Source organism: Stegodyphus dumicola, chromosome 2 (assembly GCF_044657685.1).
Source record: "Stegodyphus dumicola isolate Sdum_Otavi_A_Nest chromosome 2, ASM4465768v1".
Classification (NCBI taxonomy): domain Eukaryota; kingdom Metazoa; phylum Arthropoda; class Arachnida; order Araneae; family Eresidae; genus Stegodyphus; species Stegodyphus dumicola.
Window position 1 is genome coordinate 225,354,448 of NC_140769.1, and position 23,158 is coordinate 225,377,605.

The following is a 23,158-nucleotide window of genomic DNA, read 5'->3' on the forward strand; positions in this document are numbered from 1 at the left end:
TATTTACTGTACCTTCACCAAACATATTCAACAAACTTCTACATGCTTCTGTAGCATTTCTTTCTAGTTGAAATTCGTATAAAACACAGTGGCATAAACAGTGGCGTAAATGAACTTTATCAGTAGCCATGAATACGCTATCACTTCACACTTAAGACTAACATAAATCAATTTTGTTTTAGTTAATTTGCTATGTCAGTATATATACATTAAGTGATAAAAATAGTAAGCTGAACATGCACCAAATAAGCATGTGCTTACGTGTTGAAAATTGTTGTCATGGAAACGGACAGAGCTTTCTGGTACACTGAATATGTTCTATAAAATACTTATTTTCATAGCTGTCATTTATAAGAAGTAACTGCCATAAAAAATTACCTCAAGTTACCAAAGATCACAATAACACACCATATTCTATAATAAAAATCCCCGCCATTTTATCTAATGTGTGGAATATTATCTTATTATCCCTTAATTGAAAATCAAGATTTGTACCTTCCACTTGAAGATGCTAGAAAAATAGCTGAATATTATCATAATGTAAATAAAAAATAGATATGACTCTCATTTTAAAGAGAGTAATTTCACACCTGGTGATTTAGTAATGAGAAATTTCAATATCCCAATGCTAGAAAATTTTCTCCTCCTTTTTTAGGCCCTTATAAAAATTTAAAGCAAAGTTCTGAAGTTACTTTTCAAATAAATAAACCGAATTCCGTTACTAAAAAGAAATCAGAAATTGTTCTTTCTACCAGAGTAGGGTCTTTTAACCCAGAAGTGAAAATTAATTGTTAGACATAGCAGAAGACAATTTCATATTCAAAATTAAATAAATTGTATTTTCCAAATAATGTATTACAATTTCTTAATTTTTTTTAATGTGATTGTGATTTTTTTACCTGATAAAAACATTAACCCCTAATTATGACAGTTTTACTTCTGAATTTGATTTTTTTTCCCAGTCTGGCTCCTTTCCAGTCTTACCCGTTCCTTTTGGTCAGAGTTTTCCATTCAAAATTTGTAGTGTATGTCTTCTTAAGCCTGGAGATGAGGAAAGGAAAAACTCTACCTTTCAACATTTTGCAATACGGCTATCACATGAGATTTTAAGACTACAAGTTGCCATGCTATAATATGATTCGACGTGTTACACTATGTATATTACTTTTTCTATCATCTCCTTACAGAGGATACAAGCAGTGACAGCACACACTTGCTGTTCACCTAAGAAAAACTCCTAATCCCCAAATTTCTTATTATTTGGAGAGTCAACTATGGTTATGAAATGTTGTATTTTTTTCACCAGTGACATTTTTCTGACCATACTTTCAGCACAAAGTGCTAACATGTACACAATACACAAATTAATTTATTATTATTATTGCAGAGCAATGTTCGATTCTGTTTACCAAATTTCTAAGACATAACTTGAGGATATGTCTTAACTTGAATTTTAATTTTTGCATATTTACAAGTACATAACTTAAAGAATTTGGTACTTACGTATTATCGCAACCAGGTTGGCGCGATTTGCAAATTTGAGTAAAAAAGTATGAATAGAAAGAAAATGTACATTTATTAATTACAGATAATTTTTAATAGTTTTTCATATTATTTTGTTTTAAAATATAAAATAGCAATTAAACCCTTTCGGTTTCGAATTTGAATAAGTTGCAGAATTATTTTTTCGGCGGAAATCTTTTGGCTATTGCTTTTAGCACTGATTAAAAACCGTCTTCGTCATTAACAGCTTGAGCTTGGCGCCATATAAATTCGATAAGGTATGAGTCAAGATGATGACAGGCTGTTCCTCTCTGTTTTTTGTTGCGCCATTTGGCTGAGCCCCACATGCGCTCTACATGTTGTGTGTGAACGCCCGTGTTGGGATCCACAAAGTTATATTTGTAATTAACAGTTCCATGCAGAAATCCAGCATTTTCAAACTCAATTGTATTGTATCCTTTCCAGCAATCCGAATAAATGATGCTTCCTTCCTTGATATTTTCGCAAATTTTTTCCATGAGGGTAACGGCACTTCTGTTAGGTACAGTAACAAAAAAAGTCTCCGTCTACGTATAACACGTAGGGTTGCCGTAAGTATGGTCGCCAAATTTGGCGATTTATGCGAATTTTGGCCTGGTTGTGTTAATACGTAAGTACCAAGAGTTTTTATGGGCATAAAACTAAACTGCAACTTTGATTTTATTGTACAATACTACTAAATATCATACAATACCAATCACTTTTTATAAGGTTTGGGGGACTAGTACCTAAGATACATTCATCATTTTAGAACAAGATGATTTATAGTAAAAAACTAAGCACACACAATAAAAGGGAAAACATACACAGAAACAAGCATACAAAGGATATATTTAAACATAAGATGAAAAATAATTATGATTCGATTTCAGTCTAAATGATTTACCTGTGCATTGATACTATCACGTGATATAGGTGGAACAACAGGTGTTGTCGGCAAACCTACAGGAACCATTTCTTCTTTCTGTAAAACCAACATGTTGCTGCTCAGCTGGAGTCTCATCGGTTGGGGACGACTTTTACCATCACTTACCATTACCATGCCAACCTTCACCTAAAAGGGGAAAAAATTAATACTATAATATTAAATAATGCTAAAATGCAATTAATAAATAAACTAAGTAACCTATACCAGGAATACAAAGAGTGAAAATCATTAAATGTGTTGAAGATAACAGAACTGCTATCATCTATGATTCAATACACTTGCAGCCTTTTCAGTATTTCTTCCTCACATACACAATATGTTGAAATCTTAATTTTTATGTTATGGATTTTAGATTGGTACTAAATCCTACTTTAAAACTAAATGCAAAGTAAAATTTATTAATATTCTAAAATGCAAGATTTTTATGTAGGAAAATTAATAACAATAAGAAGAAATACAAAAACATGTAAACTTAATTTTCAAGAAATACAGAAGTTTATTGATTGCTCAAAAATAATAATACTGCACAAAACTATTACTTTTTTTAGCAATTACCACTCTTTCGTTTAATGAATTTTATTACATAAATAGGAATTAGTTACTTCCTACTTATTAAGAAATACTCCACATATCTACAATTAAATGCCTAAAAACATGGGGCATGAAATGTCTTTTCCTTTTTTCTGTTTATCATATATTTATTTAACATTAAAATATTACAAAGCACATTAACTGTCTAAGTATGTAAAGTGAGTTTAATTGCACTCAAATACGTTAACTCAAATACGTTTATTTATGTACTCAAATACGTTAACCACTTTGTTTCATAATCTCTTGCAAGCAAACCTTTGCATATATCACAATACTCAGCACATCTTTAGAAAGTGCAATAACAGAACTGCACAATAAGAACTCTGAAACATTCAAGTAGATTAGTGTAATATTATATTTACAATAAACATCTCATACAGAAAATCAAGGAAAACACTTGCAATGTGTGAACAGCTCTGTCTTGCATGAACCAATGACTGTGTAAAGGGAGCAATGTTGCCACATGTAAGTATGCAGACAGTTAACGAGCATAATACATGTTTCTTTAACACAGAGCCAGTGTCTTTCAGTTGCTGACACAATCAAAGTATTCGTATCAAAGTGTACACGAAAATGTCTTTGTTTCACCACCAAACACTTCTTCAAAAAGCCTTTCAACTTTCACCTTCTGTTCACTGCTCAACCAGCCATTATTTATCATCTTGCAAACCACTGTTTTGTGGCAAGAGTCTGATAGTGACATCTCTTAATAAGCACTGGATGTTCCATTAACAAAAGCGCCTGAATACATGTTTTTAATATTTAGTATTATAGTATAAAAAATTCTATAGGAAGGATGAATGATATGACAATTTGCACTTCATTCTTTGTGTACGATATGTACTTTTTTGCAAATTTTTTACATCTCTCATTATTTAGAGTATTGCATACATTATCTTATATGTTAAAGCAAGGATTCCCAACCTTTTTGTCCCTAAAAGCACATTCTAGAAAACCTGTTGGATGGCAGGCACCATTTACTTTTTCAAGGTGAATTTATAGTTGGATAGAATTAATAATACATGCACATAAAAAAGAGATTGGTTGTATTCCGCAAATTTGTCTACATAAAGTCAGCTTTTGACCCTACTTAGAAACAAAAGAATCACAAAAATCATGTTAAATCTTCGAATAAATCGATAATACTCCAATATGGCTTGCTCATTTTCTGAAAAAGCAAACAAATTAGAGTAAGACAGAAGTTTTTGCTACAGACAAATGCACCCTTAGCTTTAAGAAATGGAATTTCTCAAGGCTCTATTAACAGTCCTCTTCTTTTCCTTATCTAAATGAACAATATCCATCCTCGTATCACTTAGACACTGAAGTTACCTGTTATGTAAGATACTGCAATTTGGCATTAACAATTTACAAAAATGTGAATAAATTTTAAATGAGTCACTAAAAGATATTTCAGACTGGCTGCATATGTTCAAACTAAGTATCTAATTATACAAAATTAACTTCACAAATTTTGCTATAGAAGAAAACCGAAAAAATGTCATTGAATAATGTCCCTTATTAATGACAGGTAATTCAAAGCACATAAGTATTGAATTAGATATTGCTTTTTTTTTTACGGATATTTTGATGATAAATTAAGAATATATTAAATTTCAGCCCTTTTAATACAATGACAGATAAAAAACGCACTCATGATTTTACTGCTTGCGACGTTGAAAAACGTCAAGACCTTGCATTGACGGTAATGCAAAAAGTGGAAATTTTGCAAAAGATGCAGGCAGGTTCCACTCCTCGGTTTATAGCAGAATCGTATAGAATTGCAACACAATTGTGTATGATACAGTCAAAAGTTGTTAATCCGGACGCATCGGGACTTCGGTGATTCCGGATTATAGATCATCAGTTTAAATAAGGTAAGATGGCATGCAGAAATTATAAAATTAAAAATATGAAACCGTAATTTATGAAATAAAGAACAATTATGATCTAAAGGGTATCAAAATTTACAAAAAACAAGCTTAATATTTATTTGTTTACTTTATTAAACATTTCTTTCAATGTAAGTTGTTTAAGTTGCTTCGTTTTTTTATGTGATAACATTTTCTCTTTAATTCTATAAACAGACATAATTTCTTCTTCAGTTACAAAGTTCCGCTGTTCAAGTCCTATAATTGCTGTATCGAGAATACCGACTAATTTGTCAATTGAAATTTTTTCGTTTTCAATAACCTCTGTGTCACTTTCTTCACTATCGGAAGCGAATTATAATGACGAGGAATTTGATTTAAATCATATCAAAGACGGAGTACATGGAGATGAAATACTACATTTGGTAAGGAATTATAAATAAAAACAAGTAAAATAAAAACATCTGCCTTGAAGATAAGGATAGTGCTGACAGATCAACTTCCAATTCATTGCGCGCTGCGGCGTTTCCCCCCCCCCCGCAGAGCAGCGTGAAATTGATAAACAGATTTTTGGAATGATCAGAGAATCAAAAGATATGCCTTTATCCATTTTTTGCAGCATTTCCACTTTTTGTTTGATGGACACCGAAACACGCTTTCGCTTTGTAGATTCTTTGGTAGCTCCAGAATCGGAAATTCTTTTTGACATAATCGAAAGTTCAAGCTTACTTTTATAAAATTGCTATAACAGTCTGCAAAAAATAATAAGCCGGATCCAATTAGAAGATTAAGGAACAACGCAATCTGCAACATTAACTGAAATAGATAATTAGATAATTTTAGTTTCCCTTATACTGTCCATTACACACTAAATGCGCATGCATAAACGTATTATGCGTATATGCATGCGTAAAAGTATTACGCGCATGTGAAAACGCCTATGCGCATGCGTGAACGCATTATGCTTTGACGCATGCACAGAAAGTTTGTAGCTTTGAGGTCTGGATTATGGGTGTCCAGATTAACGACTTTTAACTGTAGTAAGCAAATCAAGTTTACTTACCAGATATGAGGTAATTTGTTATTCATCGCCTTACCTAAATCAAAATATAAGTATTGCCATAGCAAGCGCATGCAATATTCAGATATTTGGAGTGCAAGAAGGGACTAAACAATACACTTGTCATAGTACAATGAATCATTTTTTTTCTCAAAGGATAAATACAGTTAACTAAATGTTTAGATCACAAAAAACAACAAAAAAAAAACACTTTTTTTTTTTTTTTTCATTTCATTTGGGAAATATGATACACAGACTGCTCAAATTTTTATTCAGTGACTTGTGTAGACTAATAGAAAATAATGTATGACATAAGCAGGAGTTTTACACAAATGCACAAAATGGGTGAGTATAATTTAACTAAACCCAAATTATCTTTTAATAGGCACAGGAAGCAAAAACATTATTTTCATATGCCAACTACATGTATAAATATTAATAGAATAAAACAGAAAATAATTTAAAAGAATTAAATGCAAATAGGATCTTGACATATATAAACAAATGCACCATATCTGCTTTTGCAGTGAACTCATTAAAAATGTTCCAGTTAATTGCATTCTAACAAAAGGATGAACATACCTTTCATTTATTCATTCAAATTGTTCTTGAATATTTGTCTACTGATCTAATTAACTTCAAAATATCAGGATGTTTTTTTGGAGATGTAAATGGAATACTATACAAATGAAATGACAAAAATGTACTTTAGTGTGAAAACTTAGCTCTCGCATTAATTTCACAAGGTAATTCATCTTCTCAGTCCACTGTATTTAAATTAAAGAAAATAAAATTTTTATGATGGCACTGTAGGCAGAAATGGCAAAGAACTGCATAAATTTCAGAAGAGCAAAAATATACTTAACACTTTTTGAATACCTGAAGTACAAAACCTTTTTTTTTTTTTTTTTCAAAATGATGCTAACTTAGTTTCATCAATCTTGTATGAAACTGTGAACATCTTCAGAGTGCAAAACTGATTAAAATACTAATTGACACCAAAGCCAATTCCTTTACCCTTCGTGTATTCAATGGATCAGTTTTTTAATATGAGAAGTTTTTCAGTTATTTCCTTTGAATCCAGAAACTTCCTTGAAGGGCTTAACCACATATTGAAATATTCTAAGGAACCACAATACAGAATTTGAACAGCATTCTGCAAATGCTTATTCTCATCTTCTAAACCTTAATCCTGTCTGTCTGGAAGTACAACTTTAACCTTTGTTGTTTAACCCTTTCGTGGGCCATTTATTTCTTTTTTTGAATTTCTGTTGTTTTTTTATATTTTATTATCAACTAAACAATAGCATTTAAGGAAATATATTTTATTTTTCCAAATTTTTTGTTTACATTTAAATTCTAGGGGTGGGAAGTATACTTCCCACGGGACCTTTCATGGTCATAGAGAAAATTCAATTTAAAGGCGATTATTTGCTGTGAAAAGATGAGAAACATGTTGCAATGCACAAAGGTACATCACATACTGGACACATATAGCGGGTTCTCTTTTCTTGGGCCTTTGTGCTACATTTCTTACATCGTCTATACAGTCAAAAGTCGTTAATACGGACTCGTCGGGACTTCGGCGATTCCGGATTATCGATTTTTCCGGATTATAGATCATCAGTTTAAATCTGGTAAGATGGCATGCAGAAATTACAAAATTAAAAATATGAAACCGTAATTTATGAAATAAAGAACAATTATGATCTAAAGGGTATCAAAATTTACAAAAAGAAAAAGCTTAATATTTATTTGTTTACTTTATTAAACATTTCCTTCAATGTAAGTTGCTTCGTTTCATGTGATAATACTTTCTCTTTAATTCTATTAAACAGACATAATTTCTTGTTTAGTTACAAAGTTCCGCTGTTCAAGTCCTATAATTGCTGTGTTGAGAATACCGACTAATTTGTCAATCGAAATGTTTTCGTTTTCAATAACCTCTGGGTCACTTTCTTCACTATCGGAAGCGAATTATAATGACGAGAAACTTGATTTAAATCATATCAAAGACGGAGTATATCGAGATGAAATACTACACTTAGTACGGAATTATAAACCAAATAAAATAAAAACATCTGCTCTGAAGATAAGGATAGTACTGACAGATCAACTTCCAATCCGCAGCGTGAAATTGATAAACAGATTTCGGATTTCAAAACATACTTTCGCTTTGTAGATACAAATTACATATTAGTAAATATATATCAGAAATTCTATTTTACATAATCTTTCTAATCTATCATAATCTAATAATGACGTTTCTGCCCCCTTCCTCTGCCGCAGAGCGTGAAATTGATAAACAGATTTCGGATTTCAAAACATACTTTCGCTTTGTAGTAAATATATATCGGAAATTCTATTTGACATAATCGAAAGTTCAAGCTTACTTTTATAAAATTGCTCTAACAGTCTGCAAAAAATAATAAGCCGGATCCAATTCGAAGATTAAGGAACAACGCAATCTGCAACATTAACTGAATTAGATAACTTTAGCTTAGCGTATAACTCCGTTACACATTAAACGCGCATGCGCACAAACATATTCGCAGCTGTAAGGGTCTTATGCGCTCTCGTAAACGCCTGTGCGCATGCGTAAACGCGACGCATGGGCAGAAAGTTTGTAGCTTTGAGGTCCGGATTATGGGTGTCCGAATTAACGACTTTTGACTGTAGTTGGAAACCATCTTTGGCATATGATTTCCCACATTGGCTAAGCGTATATCATTCGGAAATGCACACCTTTTTGCTTGGAAGCTAGCAGGACGGCCTTTCCTTTTTCGAGGAATATCCGTCTATTAGTTGACGAGCTAATGCTATATGGAATGTTAGCTGGTCTAAACTTCTGTTTCTCTTGTTTACTTGCCACAGTTTAAAATTATTTACGATGCCACCATTCTACAGATCTTCTTCCTATTTGGTATCTTTCTTTTCTTTGATCGAAGCAATCAACCCCTCCCATGATATCGTTATATACTGCAACAGCTTTAGGGAAAGGTACTTCTGTTTTAGTACCATCCTTTTGTGTGCGATTTACAGATGTAATAATCGCTGAATTGTGTGCAGTAGTCAACAATGTAACAGACTTTTTGTCTATCCACTTTATTGCAGCAACACCTTCCTTAGTTAGGAACATTGATTCCCCTCTTTGTAGTTTGTTATTAGCCTTCATTGGTGGAAGATCCTTCCTTTGCGGCCTCACAGTCCCCACAGAAAGCAGACCACTTATAAGTACACTTTTTGCGAGCCTAAAAGATGTCAAATAGTTATCATAGGCTATAAGATGACCTGTCTGTTTCACATCTTCCGTTAGTTTAGTTTGTTTCCCCTAAGCTCAGTATTTTACCCTTATTATAAGAAGTTTCTTTTCCACAATAAATTTCAAATTTTTGAATATATCCAGTCTTAGAGTCAGCTAAACACCACACCTTGTAACCTCTTTTTATAGGCTTCATTGGCATATACTGCTTCAATGAAGTTCTCCCTTTGAAAGCTATCATACATTCATCTATTCATAATGTTGACAAAGGTTCGTAGACTTTAGGTATGGAATCATTGAGCTGTGAGAGGATTGGTCTGACTTTATCGAGTTTATCATGCCCAAGTTGCCCACATGCATTTGTGCTGTTATCATTTACATACGAAATCTCAGTTACTTTTTTGAACCTCTTTGCGATTATTATTCTTGCTACTGATTGAACATTGAAAATAGAGTCTGTGCTGCAGTAATTTTTCAGTTCAGGCAATTGATGTTTACCCATGAATATATGCATACCTACCCATGCTTTCAATTTTTCTGATGTGATTTCTTTCCAGTTCAGGATAATGTCTTTTGTGGTATGACCCAATCTCTTCCTTTTCTTAGGCTGCTTTGCATATGAGTTTTGTCAACAGTATTCTGTAAAATTTCCTTGGTAAAAATCATGCCAAAATAATCCTTTTCTTTCTCAGTAGAATTGAATGATATTTCCAAATGTATTTTCAAAAATATTCTAATTTTTCCAACATACCTATTGCACGTGGCTTTTATATGCAATGCAATACCATTTTCACTTTCTACCCATCATTTATTATTTAATATTAGATAGTTCTTGCAGAAATATACAAAATAAGAGAACGTTATTATAATAAAAACAGTGTTTTACTTACATTTGTAGCAGAATCGTATAGCAATGCAAATGTCAAATCAAAACAGGTGTCTCAGTATAACAGATCTCACACAACGCATTCGAACTTTCAAAACAAATGTGGTAATTCTGTTTTCAATCGATTGAATACAGATGGCAGCACAATACTGAAGTGGGAATTAGAGTTCCTAACGTTATAATACCAAAGCCAATATATTATAGTGGGTTTTGCGCTTCCCACAGGTGTATTTCCCAGGATCATGTATGTGGGAAGTAATCTTCCCACGGCCCACGAAAGGGTTAAAAGCTATGCATTTTTAAAAATTACAGCCTAAATGTCCAATATCTGGATACATACACTACTGATAACAAAAATTACAGCAACTTTAAGCTTTGTACATGAAGACAAGCCAGAAAAATTATCTGAATCTGAATGTTATCCAAATCTGAATATAGAACTGAATGTATATGAAGATAACCTTTATATAAATTCAGATCTTTACTTCGTATTACACATGCTAGTTATTATGTTGCATGCAGCTCGAACATTCATGAATATAAAAAAAGTTACCTAATTGATTCTGCCAGCACTTATACGTTTGTCCCCAAGGTTAGGTTATGCTGCCATGCTAAGTATATGTCATATTATGCCAAAACTGAGAATGGCTCATTAAATCGGTTATGGTTCCTTGAATCATTACTACTTGGTTAAATGGAGCAATCTTATAACAAGCACTCTTAATAGACCAAAATCAATAGTACCTCATAGCTATATTATGTGACGATTCTATAACTTTGCGCTGATTGCACAAGCTCATCTGAGCCAGATATCTTTCAAGTGTCTGCCTCATCAACTGCAATGGTAGGTTATGCACCTACAATAGTCGTAACAAGTCATGGAGAATCAGGCTTCGATTCCAAAGGAGCCACAGAAACAGCTACCACATCCAAACAAGGCAACAGGTGCACAAATTACCCATTAAGAGAACATGGGGGCAGTGATGAAAAATAACAATACAGGACTCTTTTGAGACCCAGTATTTGGAATGAGTACATTTTAAATCCTTTAACGAGGATCAACTGGAAGGCAATTCCGGAAGTCAGGTAGCTTTAAACACATGCCTATACAGTCAAAACTCTCTAATTCGGACACCCATAATCCGGAATGATCTATAATAAGGACCTCAAAGCTACAAACTTTCTGCGCATGCATCGCGTTGACACATGCGCGTAAGACCTTTACGGCTGGGAATATGCGTGTGCGCGTGCGCAAAATACGTTTACGAATGCGCGTTTAATGTATAACGGACGGGATAAGCTAAGCTAAAATTATCTAATTATCTATTTCAGTTAATGTTGCAGATTGCGTTGTTCCTTAATCTTCGAATTGGATCCGGATTATTATTTTTTGCAGACTGTTAGAGCAATTTTATAAAAGTAAACTTGAACTTTCGATTATGTCAAATAGAATTTCCGATATATATTTACTAATATGTAAAGGATCTACAAAGCGAAAGTATGTTTTGAAGTCCATTAAACAAAAAGTGGAATTGATGCAAAAAAATGGATAAAGGCATATCCTTCGTTTCTCTAACCATTCCGAAATCTGTTTATCAATTTCACGCTGCTCAGCGGCGGGGGGGGGGGGACACCACGGTGCGCAATGAATTGGAAGTTGATCTGTCAGCACTATCCTTATCTTCAAGGCAGATGTTTTTATTTTATTTGGCTTATTATTCCTTACTAAATGTAGTATTTCATCTCCATGTACTCCGTCTTTGATATGATTTAAATCAAATTCCTTGTCATTATAATTCGCTTCCGATAGTGAAGAAAGTGACACAGAGGTTATTGAAAACGAAAAAATTTCAATTGACAAATTAGTCGGTATTCTTGACACAGCAATTATAGGACTTGAACAGTGGAACTTTGAAACTGAAGAAGAAATTATGTCTGTTTATAGAATTAAAGAGAAAGTATTATCGCATAAAACGAAGCAACTTAAAAAACTTACATTGAAAGAAATGTTTAATAAAGTAAACAAATAAATATTAAGCTTTTTTTTTTTTTTTTTTTCGTAAATTTTGACACCCTTTAGATCATAATTGTTCTTTATTTCATAAAGTACGATTTCATATTTCAAATTTTAGAATTTCTGCATGCCATCTTACCAGATTTAAACTGATGATCTATAATCCAGAATCATCGAAGTCTCGACGAGTCCGGATTAACGACTTTTGACTGTATATACACAAGCTGTGACATGCGACATTACAATTTTGAATAATTTGAATTGGATTGAATTGAAATATTCAAATATTTAATTATAGAACATGACACAATAAACAATTTTTGGGATATAATGTGCAGGTGGAAACCAAAAAGTTTGTCATAACAGACCACTTCCAAAAAGTATAACTTGATCATCATTGCAGTCGGTGGTTATTCATTTTGAACAATTCTTGTAATCATGAAGCATACTTTCTAGTAAGCATCCATTATTAAAATGACTTTTCCATGATCTTCACACATGTGTTCATATTTTACAATCCACCACTCACTGTGTTATGAAATACTTTGAATGAACTGTTACTCCCTAAAGCTGTGACCATCTTTCCTGTTACATCCTGCATACATATATATATACATATATGTATATCATTCTCAGACTTAACTAAAGGAAATTTTAAAAAATTTTCAATGATACCAAAGTAATCTTTGAAGCAATACAACAAGCCTGCAAATGTTTTATGACTTACACAAAGCATCCATCACCTACTTAACAACATTAACCACTTGCGCTAAAAAGATGTGCCACGCACGTCAAGATGCTTTTGTCTCAAACCACGAGCGGCGTGAACACCACGTCGATAGGCATTTATCGCAAAAATGAAAATAACGTGGTGCACATGTCACCTATCAACGAGATTGTTTATTTCTCGAGTTGCAGCTCTGGATTGTACTCGCAGACGTGGAGCGGCGTAAATGAGACACTTTACGAATTGTTATATTGTAGCTCACAGCACCGTAACCGTGAAGTTTAGTCGTAGCGCAAGTGGTTAAAATTGATCAGTTAAATAAATCCTTTGGAATGCAATGGTGCTCTAGCTACAGAAACCACAAATATCAATAATTCAACATGTCTTATTCCTTCAAATTTCGAAAACTATTATGGTAGCTAATATACTGGAGTAGCTTTTAAATGGGCTCGACCAACCATTAGGCATGACATATGACAACAGCCTAACCTTATGTTTTCATCTATTTGCTATCTAAACTGTAAGATATTTTTGTACAGATCTAAATTGTAAGAAAATAACTTCTTGTACAGTTTAGGTGGTCTTTCTTTTAACAAATAAATTTATTACAGGAAGGAGGTTTAACTTAGAAGTTAATGGTAAATGTACTACAGAATTTTCAATTAATTCCCATAATAAAAAATAATAAAAAAAAAAAAACACATGGAATCTTCAGAAATCAAATGCTCTTGAATTTGCTTCTCATTTGAGATTAAAATCATCAAAAACAAGCTATCACTCAAAGAAACAACAAATAACAACATTAAAAAAAGGAACAAGAACACCAGTGGCAAAGTGGTAAAGTCACTGAACTTTGGTAGTTCAGTCTGTGGTTCAAATCCTGGTAAATTGGCCAGCTGCATGGGCATTTTCAGGGTTTACCCCATGTGTAACATGTATACAAGATAGCTTCCCTTAAAAAGTCCTGAATGAAGCATCTCTCCACTTAAGCATTTAGCCCTTGAGTCTTTACTATAATCAAATAAACCTAAACAAAGAAAAGAAACAAAAAAGTAGTCTAAACCAAGAAAAGGATTAAACAAATAGTCCTCTAAACAGCTAAGTGAGATAAAATACTGTTAATCTCCAGAATTAAGTTTAGCTCACTTTTTAGTCACAGCCAAGAAAGCTGCTGCATATATTACTGGAAATTGCAGTATAGTGGATGACTGGATGGAATTTTAGAAGGACGACCAGCTTGGTAGTTAAATATAATTTATTTTTGGATGATGAATTTCTTAGTATGCATCTTCTTAAGTGAGAAAACACTAAGGAAGCTAAACGCATCCCACAATTATAAATGGGAATAACATGTTACATAAGAAAGAATAACTAACAGAGGCTAAGTGACAAGCTGCCAGCAGGATGGCAAAATAGTGAAAGAAAATGCATAGTTAGTTGCAGTACTATTTATAAGCTTTGAAAAATCTTTGTTTTAATCCTGAGCAGCAATTGGGCAAAAGATTTCACATTGCGGTTACTGAAGGGAAAGCATGATGTAACATGATGTTACAGCCCTGAAGAGAGGATGCATGCAATTAAAATTTAAGAATTTAAAGGACCTTTCCAATTAAGTTTAATTTGGTAATTAATTTTCATTCATATTTTGATATGTTACTCACACACACATATATAAAATTAATAAAATGAAAAGGAAAAGTCGGGACCTAAATGATAGGTTAAAATTTCTTCCCAATTAAGGCCCTATATATATATATATATAATTAACAGTTTTTAAACATTTCTACACTGATCCTAAGAAAAAAATTTTCTCAACTTAAAATCATCAACTCCGGTGCTTCCTTGTTTTTGAGATAAATCATTCTAGCCGGAACGCACTGGAGGCCTAAATAAGAAGGCACTTCTTTAATGTAATTTAACAACAATTTCAACAGAAATATGATATTTAAAAATTTACTTTTAATAATAAAATTATGTTAAAAATTGATTATAAATTCTGAATGCATGCTTCTCTTTCCTTGGGAAACAAATCCTTGGATAGTGGTCGAGACTTTTAAGGAAAGAAAAGCCTCCACACACGTGCTAAAGGCTTATTCTCGAGAAAGTACAACGAATTCATGACAGCGGGTAAATTTTTCATTCCAGTGCTAGTGTCTTCCCGTGGGAAAGAGCACCTGCAGACTTCTTGGAATGATGAATCAAAGACAGGGGATCAGAACTGTCACCTGATACTCTTTTTTCAGCCAATTCTTGGATTCGGTGAAAATTTGCTCCCCCGTCATATTCAGTTTGACAGCTAGAATTATACAGAGATTGTGGTCAGAAAATGTTGGATTCTTCTCTTTTTGTTTTCATAACTATGGGTCATCTGTTAAAATTTTCTTTCTATTCTCTTACTGTTTATAATATTCTCTGTATCTTCATTAGTGATGGCTTAACCATACTAAAATTTTTCATGGGTGTGCAGTAAAAAGAATGATCTTTATATCTATCATCCCTTGAATTAGTACATTACATTCAGAGCTTAAAAATAAACTGTAGATCGATCGAGCTATTTCTTAATTTTTGTGCGAAATTGTAATTCTTGCTGAAACCCCAAATAAATCAAGACCCAGTACCTTATTTTATTATTTACCATTTATTTAATAACTTATATGTTATCTCTTTACATTTCATTAAATTTTAACATTGTTTAATTATTCTTATCATTAATTATTAAATTTTAATAATTAATTGTTTAATTATTATACTTGTCATTTTATTTATTTATGTATTTATTTTTGCTCTCCTTTTCTGACATTCTTCCATAGGGCTCCGGTACTTCTAATTTTAGAAATTAAGCCCTGTCAACTAAAGTCATCAGTCTAGAAACAAATCATCATATAACTTCAGATTCCTGTATACACTACTTTGCTTGATAAATACCTAACTTAAATATGCATAAAATAGTGTAATTACAACATTTTGGTACATTCTGGTCTTAACATTCTGAAGAAGTACTGTATTTATGAGTACACAAGAATTTATACACTTCATACATTCATGTTCAAAATTATCTTTTCAACTATGAAATCACAGATTTCTCAGAAACTGTACATTATAATTTTACAAATATGTGTAGAATAATACATAACATCACAACATATAAATACACAGAGAAAAAATTTAGAGCACAGCATATGATATAAAACTATAACCTGAAATAATAACAATATGTTATAAGGAGACTTCAGGAAAACAAATTAGGCTTATGAATTTAATATGAAATGTGATGTCCCCGACTTTTTACACAGATACCACAACATTTTTTCATGCTGTCATTAACACTGTTAACCACAGTGTGGAAGATTAAATTCTGCTCTTCCAGCAATGCAGTCTTTAGGATATTTACATCTCTAGAAGGAGGATGTCTCTATGTAACTGTTTTTCAAAGTAGTCCCATACGTTTTCTATTAGGTTAAGATCAGAAGATTTTGCTGGCCATGATATTCATTCAATGTTTTCACTTTCAAGAACTTTTTCAACAAGGTTTGTTCAATGTGGATGAATGAATATCAACATCCATAAATAAAAAGTCAGATCCATATGCACCTCTGAGAAGTCTTACATGAGGTTTTAAGACCTCTTTCACAATATCTCTGCCCAATCACAGATCCACTGTTAAAAATGTGTAGGGCATACATTTATTATTTCTCCCCATAATATAATATGTACATTACAAAAACTGTCAAATTAAAGTGATCCGTGAAACACATATTTTTAGCTGTCTTGCATAAAGGCATTTTTCATTAAGTCCTTCTTATAATGCATATATTTTGCTATGATACAACAGTTCATGTGGCTGTAAGCTTTCAACTTAACTGCCAAGTATTAAGACTTCCTGTTATGACAGGCTGTTATTCTAAGATAACAATCTTGAAAAATATGTTATTCATTTACGATGTTGTCCGGGCCTCCTTACAACAGCTTCAGAATTCTGAAATTGTTATAATAGCACAGAGATTGTGGTTAGTCTATATTTTAGGGTGCCCCAAGATCGCCAAGTTGTTGTTTGATTTATTGGCAAATTGTAGTCCGATTTATGGTAACCTGAGTAGTTGCATGTTATGGAAACCCTATTATGACGTAATTGGTTGTGTGATTGCAGTGAATTTGACTGATAGGAAAATATTTGTAAGGGCTTATTTCTGCTTTGGATGTCTGTTAGGAAGAGCGTTGCTTATTTTGTGCTGTGTACCATAAAATGGTTGTATGTTATGTGATAAATCTGAAGTTTCTGATTTGGAATGAAAGGGAAAAAAAGCATTAATTGACTGGTTTGTAAATGAAGGTATACTTAGTAGTCATTATAAGTGTTCTGTTTATATGAAGGAAATGTGTATGCGAATGTAAAGATTGATCAGCTGTGTTGGTCGCAAGAAAAGTTCATGTGAGAAATGCCAATGACAGTCCGGCACTACGGAGGATATTTCTTACTTTTATTTTTGTGAATTTATGTGGTGACAGCAGCATGCATATTCTAGTTCAGAAAGTTTTTGGATGATGTTACGGAATTTTGCGTTCTACAGACTGAAGACGCAGAAATTTCTAATATGGCAAGTCAATATTTCCTTTTTGTAGTGCGTATGTACGATAACATGCATTTCCTTTTTTATGTTAGTTCATCGAGTGATTTGAAATGCAGTTTATTGAGCTTCGATTGGCTACAAATTTTGTTCAATTTTGGTGAGGACTTTGTTTTAACATTATATGACACCATCATTCTCCTGATTTTTTTAAGTGAAAATAGATCAATGTGTGCATGGATAAAGCCAAGAGAGTGCGCAATGCCAAGTTTGTGCAATTCTCCAATTTTTTTTTTAGAAAAATAGATCGATGTGTACATGGACACCGAGTTTGTGCAATTTTTCGACTTATTATTTTGATTTTGTGTAGCAGCCATCTTGAAATTGTCCCTTGCTGGCCAATCACCAAAAATCACCAACTTTTGCCATGGAGGACCTTGAAATATATTTTTACCAAGATTGTTTGTCTTGAAATATTCATACATCTCGCTTCTTCCATGATTATCTGACCTGCTTCTAAACAACTGGTGATTCACCACTTCACAGATTCCTCCAAATGATATTTTGGAGTCATAATAAACCATTTTGAGTCCTTATATGCTGAAATTAAATGCTATATTACAGAAATTCACTCTGAGCAAAGCATTTGATTCACCATCAGATGATGTAATGCCTTGATTTGCATATCAGAAACTATTTGATCATTTTTGATTAGACAGTACTACTTAAGCTTGCTTTTCACACATTCTCTTCAAAAAATATCGATTGGATATTTCATGGAATATCATTATTTTTGGCTATGTAAAGATAAATTTGGACATGATTGTATTTTAATTGTCATATGCTAACAAAGCACTTTTAAAGGGACTAACTGACTGTACACTTATTTTTTCTAATAAAATTTATTCCTATAAAATTCTCTTTTTTATTATTATTCATAAACAGAACAGCATGCATAGGTGTATGGATAATCAGAAAGTACCAAAACATTAAAAAATAATAATAATAATTCTAGAAAGTTTCTTTCTTATTTCAATCTAAGTAAATAGTACATGACGCATTACAGCAATGATTGCTCCAAAATTTATGATAGATTTTTTAAGACTGAAATATTTTAATTCTTATTTTCAAATTACATTCATATTTTGTTCAAAACAAGATACAATGTTTGCTATTTATTGATAATGACTAATTAAAAATAAATTAAAATTAAATATAATACATTTCAAAATTCAGAATAATTAAGAAATTTAAATTACGCAAAATTAAACACATTAGCCAAAAAAGAATTCTAAAAATTAAAATATAAAAATGAAATGCAATAAAAGTATATTTGCTTTTCAGGTCAAAGATGAAACTGAAACCTGAATAAATATAAAAAAAAGTTTAATGGCATATCTAATTACACAGAGATAAAATATATAATTTTCTTTCAAGTGCAAAACTCCTTTTTTATAACAAAATTTTTAGAAACATAAAGCATTAATTAAACATGTTATGTGATTAACAGAACGAATCTTTAATTAGTAAATCTGAATATATATTTCATCTTGATTTCTTGGCTTTTTACTCTGAAGCATCAAGATCTAGCTGTTCAAAAAAATATATAAAAATTTTATTCATTACATTAGTGTGTGTATATATATAAACAAAAGTTTAGAAATTTAAAAATTAAGGTTACAAATTATTAAAGTCATAAAATATGCTGGGAAAATAATAAAATAAACAAGAAATAATAATTAAATTAAAATAGGAGGTAAGCAGTCTAATAGGGATACATACACAAATTTACTTTCATAAATATGTAAAGTAAATGCATTATAAAAACACACCTGCTAACCTAAAAATCTGAAAAAACCAGTTGAATTTTTACGCAAAACCCACATGCTCGTGATGATGCAATTTCAAAGGGATTTCAAACATACTTAAATTCCTTTATAATGTATGATTCAAGTGACTCAATGGGAGACTGGGAAACATACTTAAAAAACAGGAGTTTTCCCATGAAACTGAGAGAGTTGGCAGCTACTGAAAGAAAGACTTTAATTTGATACCAATAAAATGCAGCATTAGTTTCGTGAGAAAAAGATTAAATAATAATTTACTATCTCATAAGTAACTTTTTTAAATCTAATTCAGTTTACTCACAAAATAAAACTGAAATTCTATAGTCTAAAAAAACCATGCTAAACTTTTTTATTCAGTTAACATATCATTTACACTTTTATTATTAACTTGTCATTATCTGAGAAATTATCCAGGTGTATACATAATATTATTGTTAGCTTTATAAACATAAATGCTGCTTCAATTAAATAAAACATTCAAATATTTATAGGAATTTAACTGGCACAGATAAAGAAAAGTAAGCATCAAACTCCCTGATAAGTTATCACCTAAAAAAAATGAAGGGACGAAAACGCTAAGTTAAATAAGTTATAAATTTTATAACATATTTAACAAAATATCAATAGAAGGATATTCTCTAATTTGAAATATGATTTAGAATACAATATTTTATCCCGGGAAAAACAAATTGTTTTACTGAAATCCAAAATCAAGATTTTAAAGAAACAACGGTGATATTTGGTTTAATTTTAAGAATATTCTCATTATTTTTTTTTAATTTTAAAATTACTGAAATATTACATACAAGTGCCATCCTCCAAATTTTGTTTCAATATTCAGCTATTTTAGAATGTCATATTTTATTCTATGACATCAGAGTTTATGTAACATGAGCATATTTAGGTTTAAACAGTTCTATGCTCTGTCAGTATAACAGCAATTTCAAAATATGACTACATTCTGGAATTTGTTTCAGCGCTCTCCAGCAAAATTTTGCTAAGCATAAAAGCTCAATGCGTAAATCCACATAATTTCTTTCAGCAAACAATTAAAATTTAATTTCGGCATATTTTCCCGCAATAATTTTATTTTCCCAAGTCCACAAATAATATAACACACGCTTCCCAACTCGCTTTATAAACATCACGAGTTAGTAAGATGCGACTGGGCCGCAAATGGATCTCAATTGCTATTGGACGTGTGTCTGACACACCTTAACCGAAAAGAGAATGCTACAATAGATAGAATAAGGAAAGATTTTCATATTCATTTCCCTTTTTCGTACATTTTTCTGCTTTATAACAATTTCAGTTAAATACAAAAAAAGTTCTTTTCGCAGTTATTTTATTCTTATTTTATATTATTTCGTTTCAATTCAATCCGTCCTTTAGGTTAAAAGACCCATTAAAAGGTGCACTACAGCAGTTTGTTTACATTTAATTCTGTAACTTCTGGTTTGTGAACGATACGGATCGAAAACAAAACATATCAATAAATCACAAATGCCCTATTAGTGACAGTACACTTAGTTTTAAATCTTTATTAGACGCTCATAAAACTGAAAACTGTAATACTGTTAATAGAGAAACCGTATGTGATATGGAGGGCGTAAATCTTTATGAAAAGAGTATTGTAGGAAACTATTCACCGAAAAATAAAACTAAAAAAAAAAAAATTTTGTGAAAAATAAGATAGAAATTTTTCTGCTGAGTTATCACCATCAGATCACCACCATCTTATCTTTTTAAGCATTCTCGTATTAAAGATATGTCTTTCAAAACGAAAATTTTTTTCGGACCCACTGTGTAGTTCATGGAGGTGGAAAACATTTTGTATGTAAGCTATGTAACAAAAGTTTTGAGACGAAGAGCCACTTTAAAGTTCATGAATCCTCTCACAGTGGAGAAAAGCCATATGTATATGATATTTGTAACAAAGCTTTTAAGGCAAAATATTACCTTAAAATGCATCATCGTATACACACTGGTGAAAAACCTTATGTGTGTGAATTTTGTAATAAGGAGTTTAGTATAAAAAGCTATCTTGATGTGCATCGCTTGACTCGTACTGGTGAAAGACCTCATGCATCTGAAATATACAATAGGGGTTTCAAATTAAAGCATGACCTTGCTAGACATCGTCTCATTCATACGGGTGAAAAACCATATTCATGTTTGGAATGTAATAAGCAATTCAGGTTGAAATATCATCTTATAGCCCATAGTCATGTTCAGTGTGAAGAAAAGTCTCATGTTTGTGAAGTGTGTAACGAAGGCTTCACATCCAAAGCTTATCTTATATTACATCAGCTGTATAAAAAAAGTACCTGAGAGATATTTAATATTAAGTCTAGACTTTTGAAGTTATAGTTCATACTTTTGACAAACATTATATAATAAGTCTATATTTATGTATTACAATATGTTAATGTAATATAGGCATACATACATATTTAAAAATTTATTCTATACATAAACTGCATGCAATTATTTTCTAAATATTACTAAAATTTGATAATTCTTTAAAATTTTATAAATCTGGCTGGCAAATTATATTATTTTTCCTTCCGTATATTAAAAAGAATTTCCTTAAAAAAAGAAAAAAAAGAAGAAGAAGAAGACAAAAGAACACAGAGATTATTGGCAGTAAATTACTATTGCTTCAGGACTATCTGGCTAAATGGAACAATCTTTTTGTGGAAAACTTTTGATAAATAACTAAGTCATACATATATTTCTCCCTGAGAAAATCATAACCACTCTATATTGTTAACTTATTTTGCACTTTCCCTTCTCCGAAGTAGCGAATCTGTAGAATGAAATTATAATTACTGAATAATTTTATCCATTTGATCCTGATGTGACCAGTGGCGTAAATAAGGGTATGCAAAGAATGCCTTCGCATAGGGGCCCAAAGGTTTAATGGGCCCTTGAATGTCCTGCCAAATTACATTTACATGTTTAAACTTAAAACGGATTCTATAATAGAATCCACCTTCTTTTCAGTTTTTAAGGGCCCCCTACCTATATTATGCAGGTAGGGGACCTTTGGAAGCAGATGAAAGTTGAATTCAGTGTTGCACACTCCCGAACTTCAACTGAAAGCAAAGCAAAAAAACTGTATGCTTTCATTTTGATTCCCTGTAAGAGGAAAACTTTCAAGCTATTAGTGATATCCGGGACCAGGCTGTTGCTTGTCTGTCGTGAGAACAAGTTCAGAATATTTTGAGTTGAGCATGTGCAATGATGCAGTGCAAGGTGTAAGATAGCTGTGTAAATATTTCGAAATTCTTCAAATGTTTTCATGTATTTCTGAGAAAGTTTAAAAAGATGGAGTATTATCTCTAATAGTACTCTCAAAAGTCTATATCCTACAAGGTGGGCTGGATCATTATTTACATCTAATATCTTACAAGAGCTTCACACTCGTACAGCCTTAAAAAGTTGGAAAATGTAATGTCCTTCTTTTATTCCTGATAGTCCAAGACGGTATGCAGTTGTGGTTTTCTGTCTGTCTTACAGGGCATGATTGCCTTGCCACCTACTTGTACTGCATAGGCATTTCAAGCGATACTATTTGCCCGCTTTGTGATTCTAGAGAAGAAATGGACAGAGACCACTTGCTCCAATGTGAGACTAAAGAGTCTTTGTGGTCTTACAGAAAAGTCATGATACTGTTAGGCAAGGGTGCTTTAAGGTGTCTTTTTGTTCTTAGTTCTATTGTTTGTAACCTCTATATTTTAGTTCTTTGTAGCTCTTTGTCTAGCCACTGGAAAAAAAAAAAAAAAAAAAAATTTAACGTCTTGAAAGCATTAAATTAAATTATATTAACAACACATGAAACAAAGATTATATTAATATTAAA

At 31.9% G+C, this 23,158-nt stretch overlaps 1 protein-coding gene across 2 annotated transcripts in view; it reads right to left on the reverse strand.

Moving 5' to 3' along the window:
• The window catches only part of Syn2 (Syntrophin-like 2), a 115,378-nt gene extending 94,782 nt beyond the window's left edge, over nucleotides 1-20,596 (reverse strand). The window contains exons 1-2 of one of the 2 annotated variants that reach the window (XM_035362205.2): nucleotides 20,100-20,596; nucleotides 2,429-2,596 (exon numbers count right to left, since the gene is read on the reverse strand). In XM_035362205.2, coding sequence (XP_035218096.1) covers nucleotides 2,429-2,596; nucleotides 20,100-20,108 — 177 coding nt within the window. In that variant the 5' untranslated portion in view covers nucleotides 20,109-20,596. The remainder of the gene's footprint in view (nucleotides 1-2,428; nucleotides 2,597-20,099) is intronic. The other variant, XM_085811819.1, reaches the window with a different exon arrangement.
• Between the last annotated feature and the right edge of the window lie 2,562 nt (nucleotides 20,597-23,158).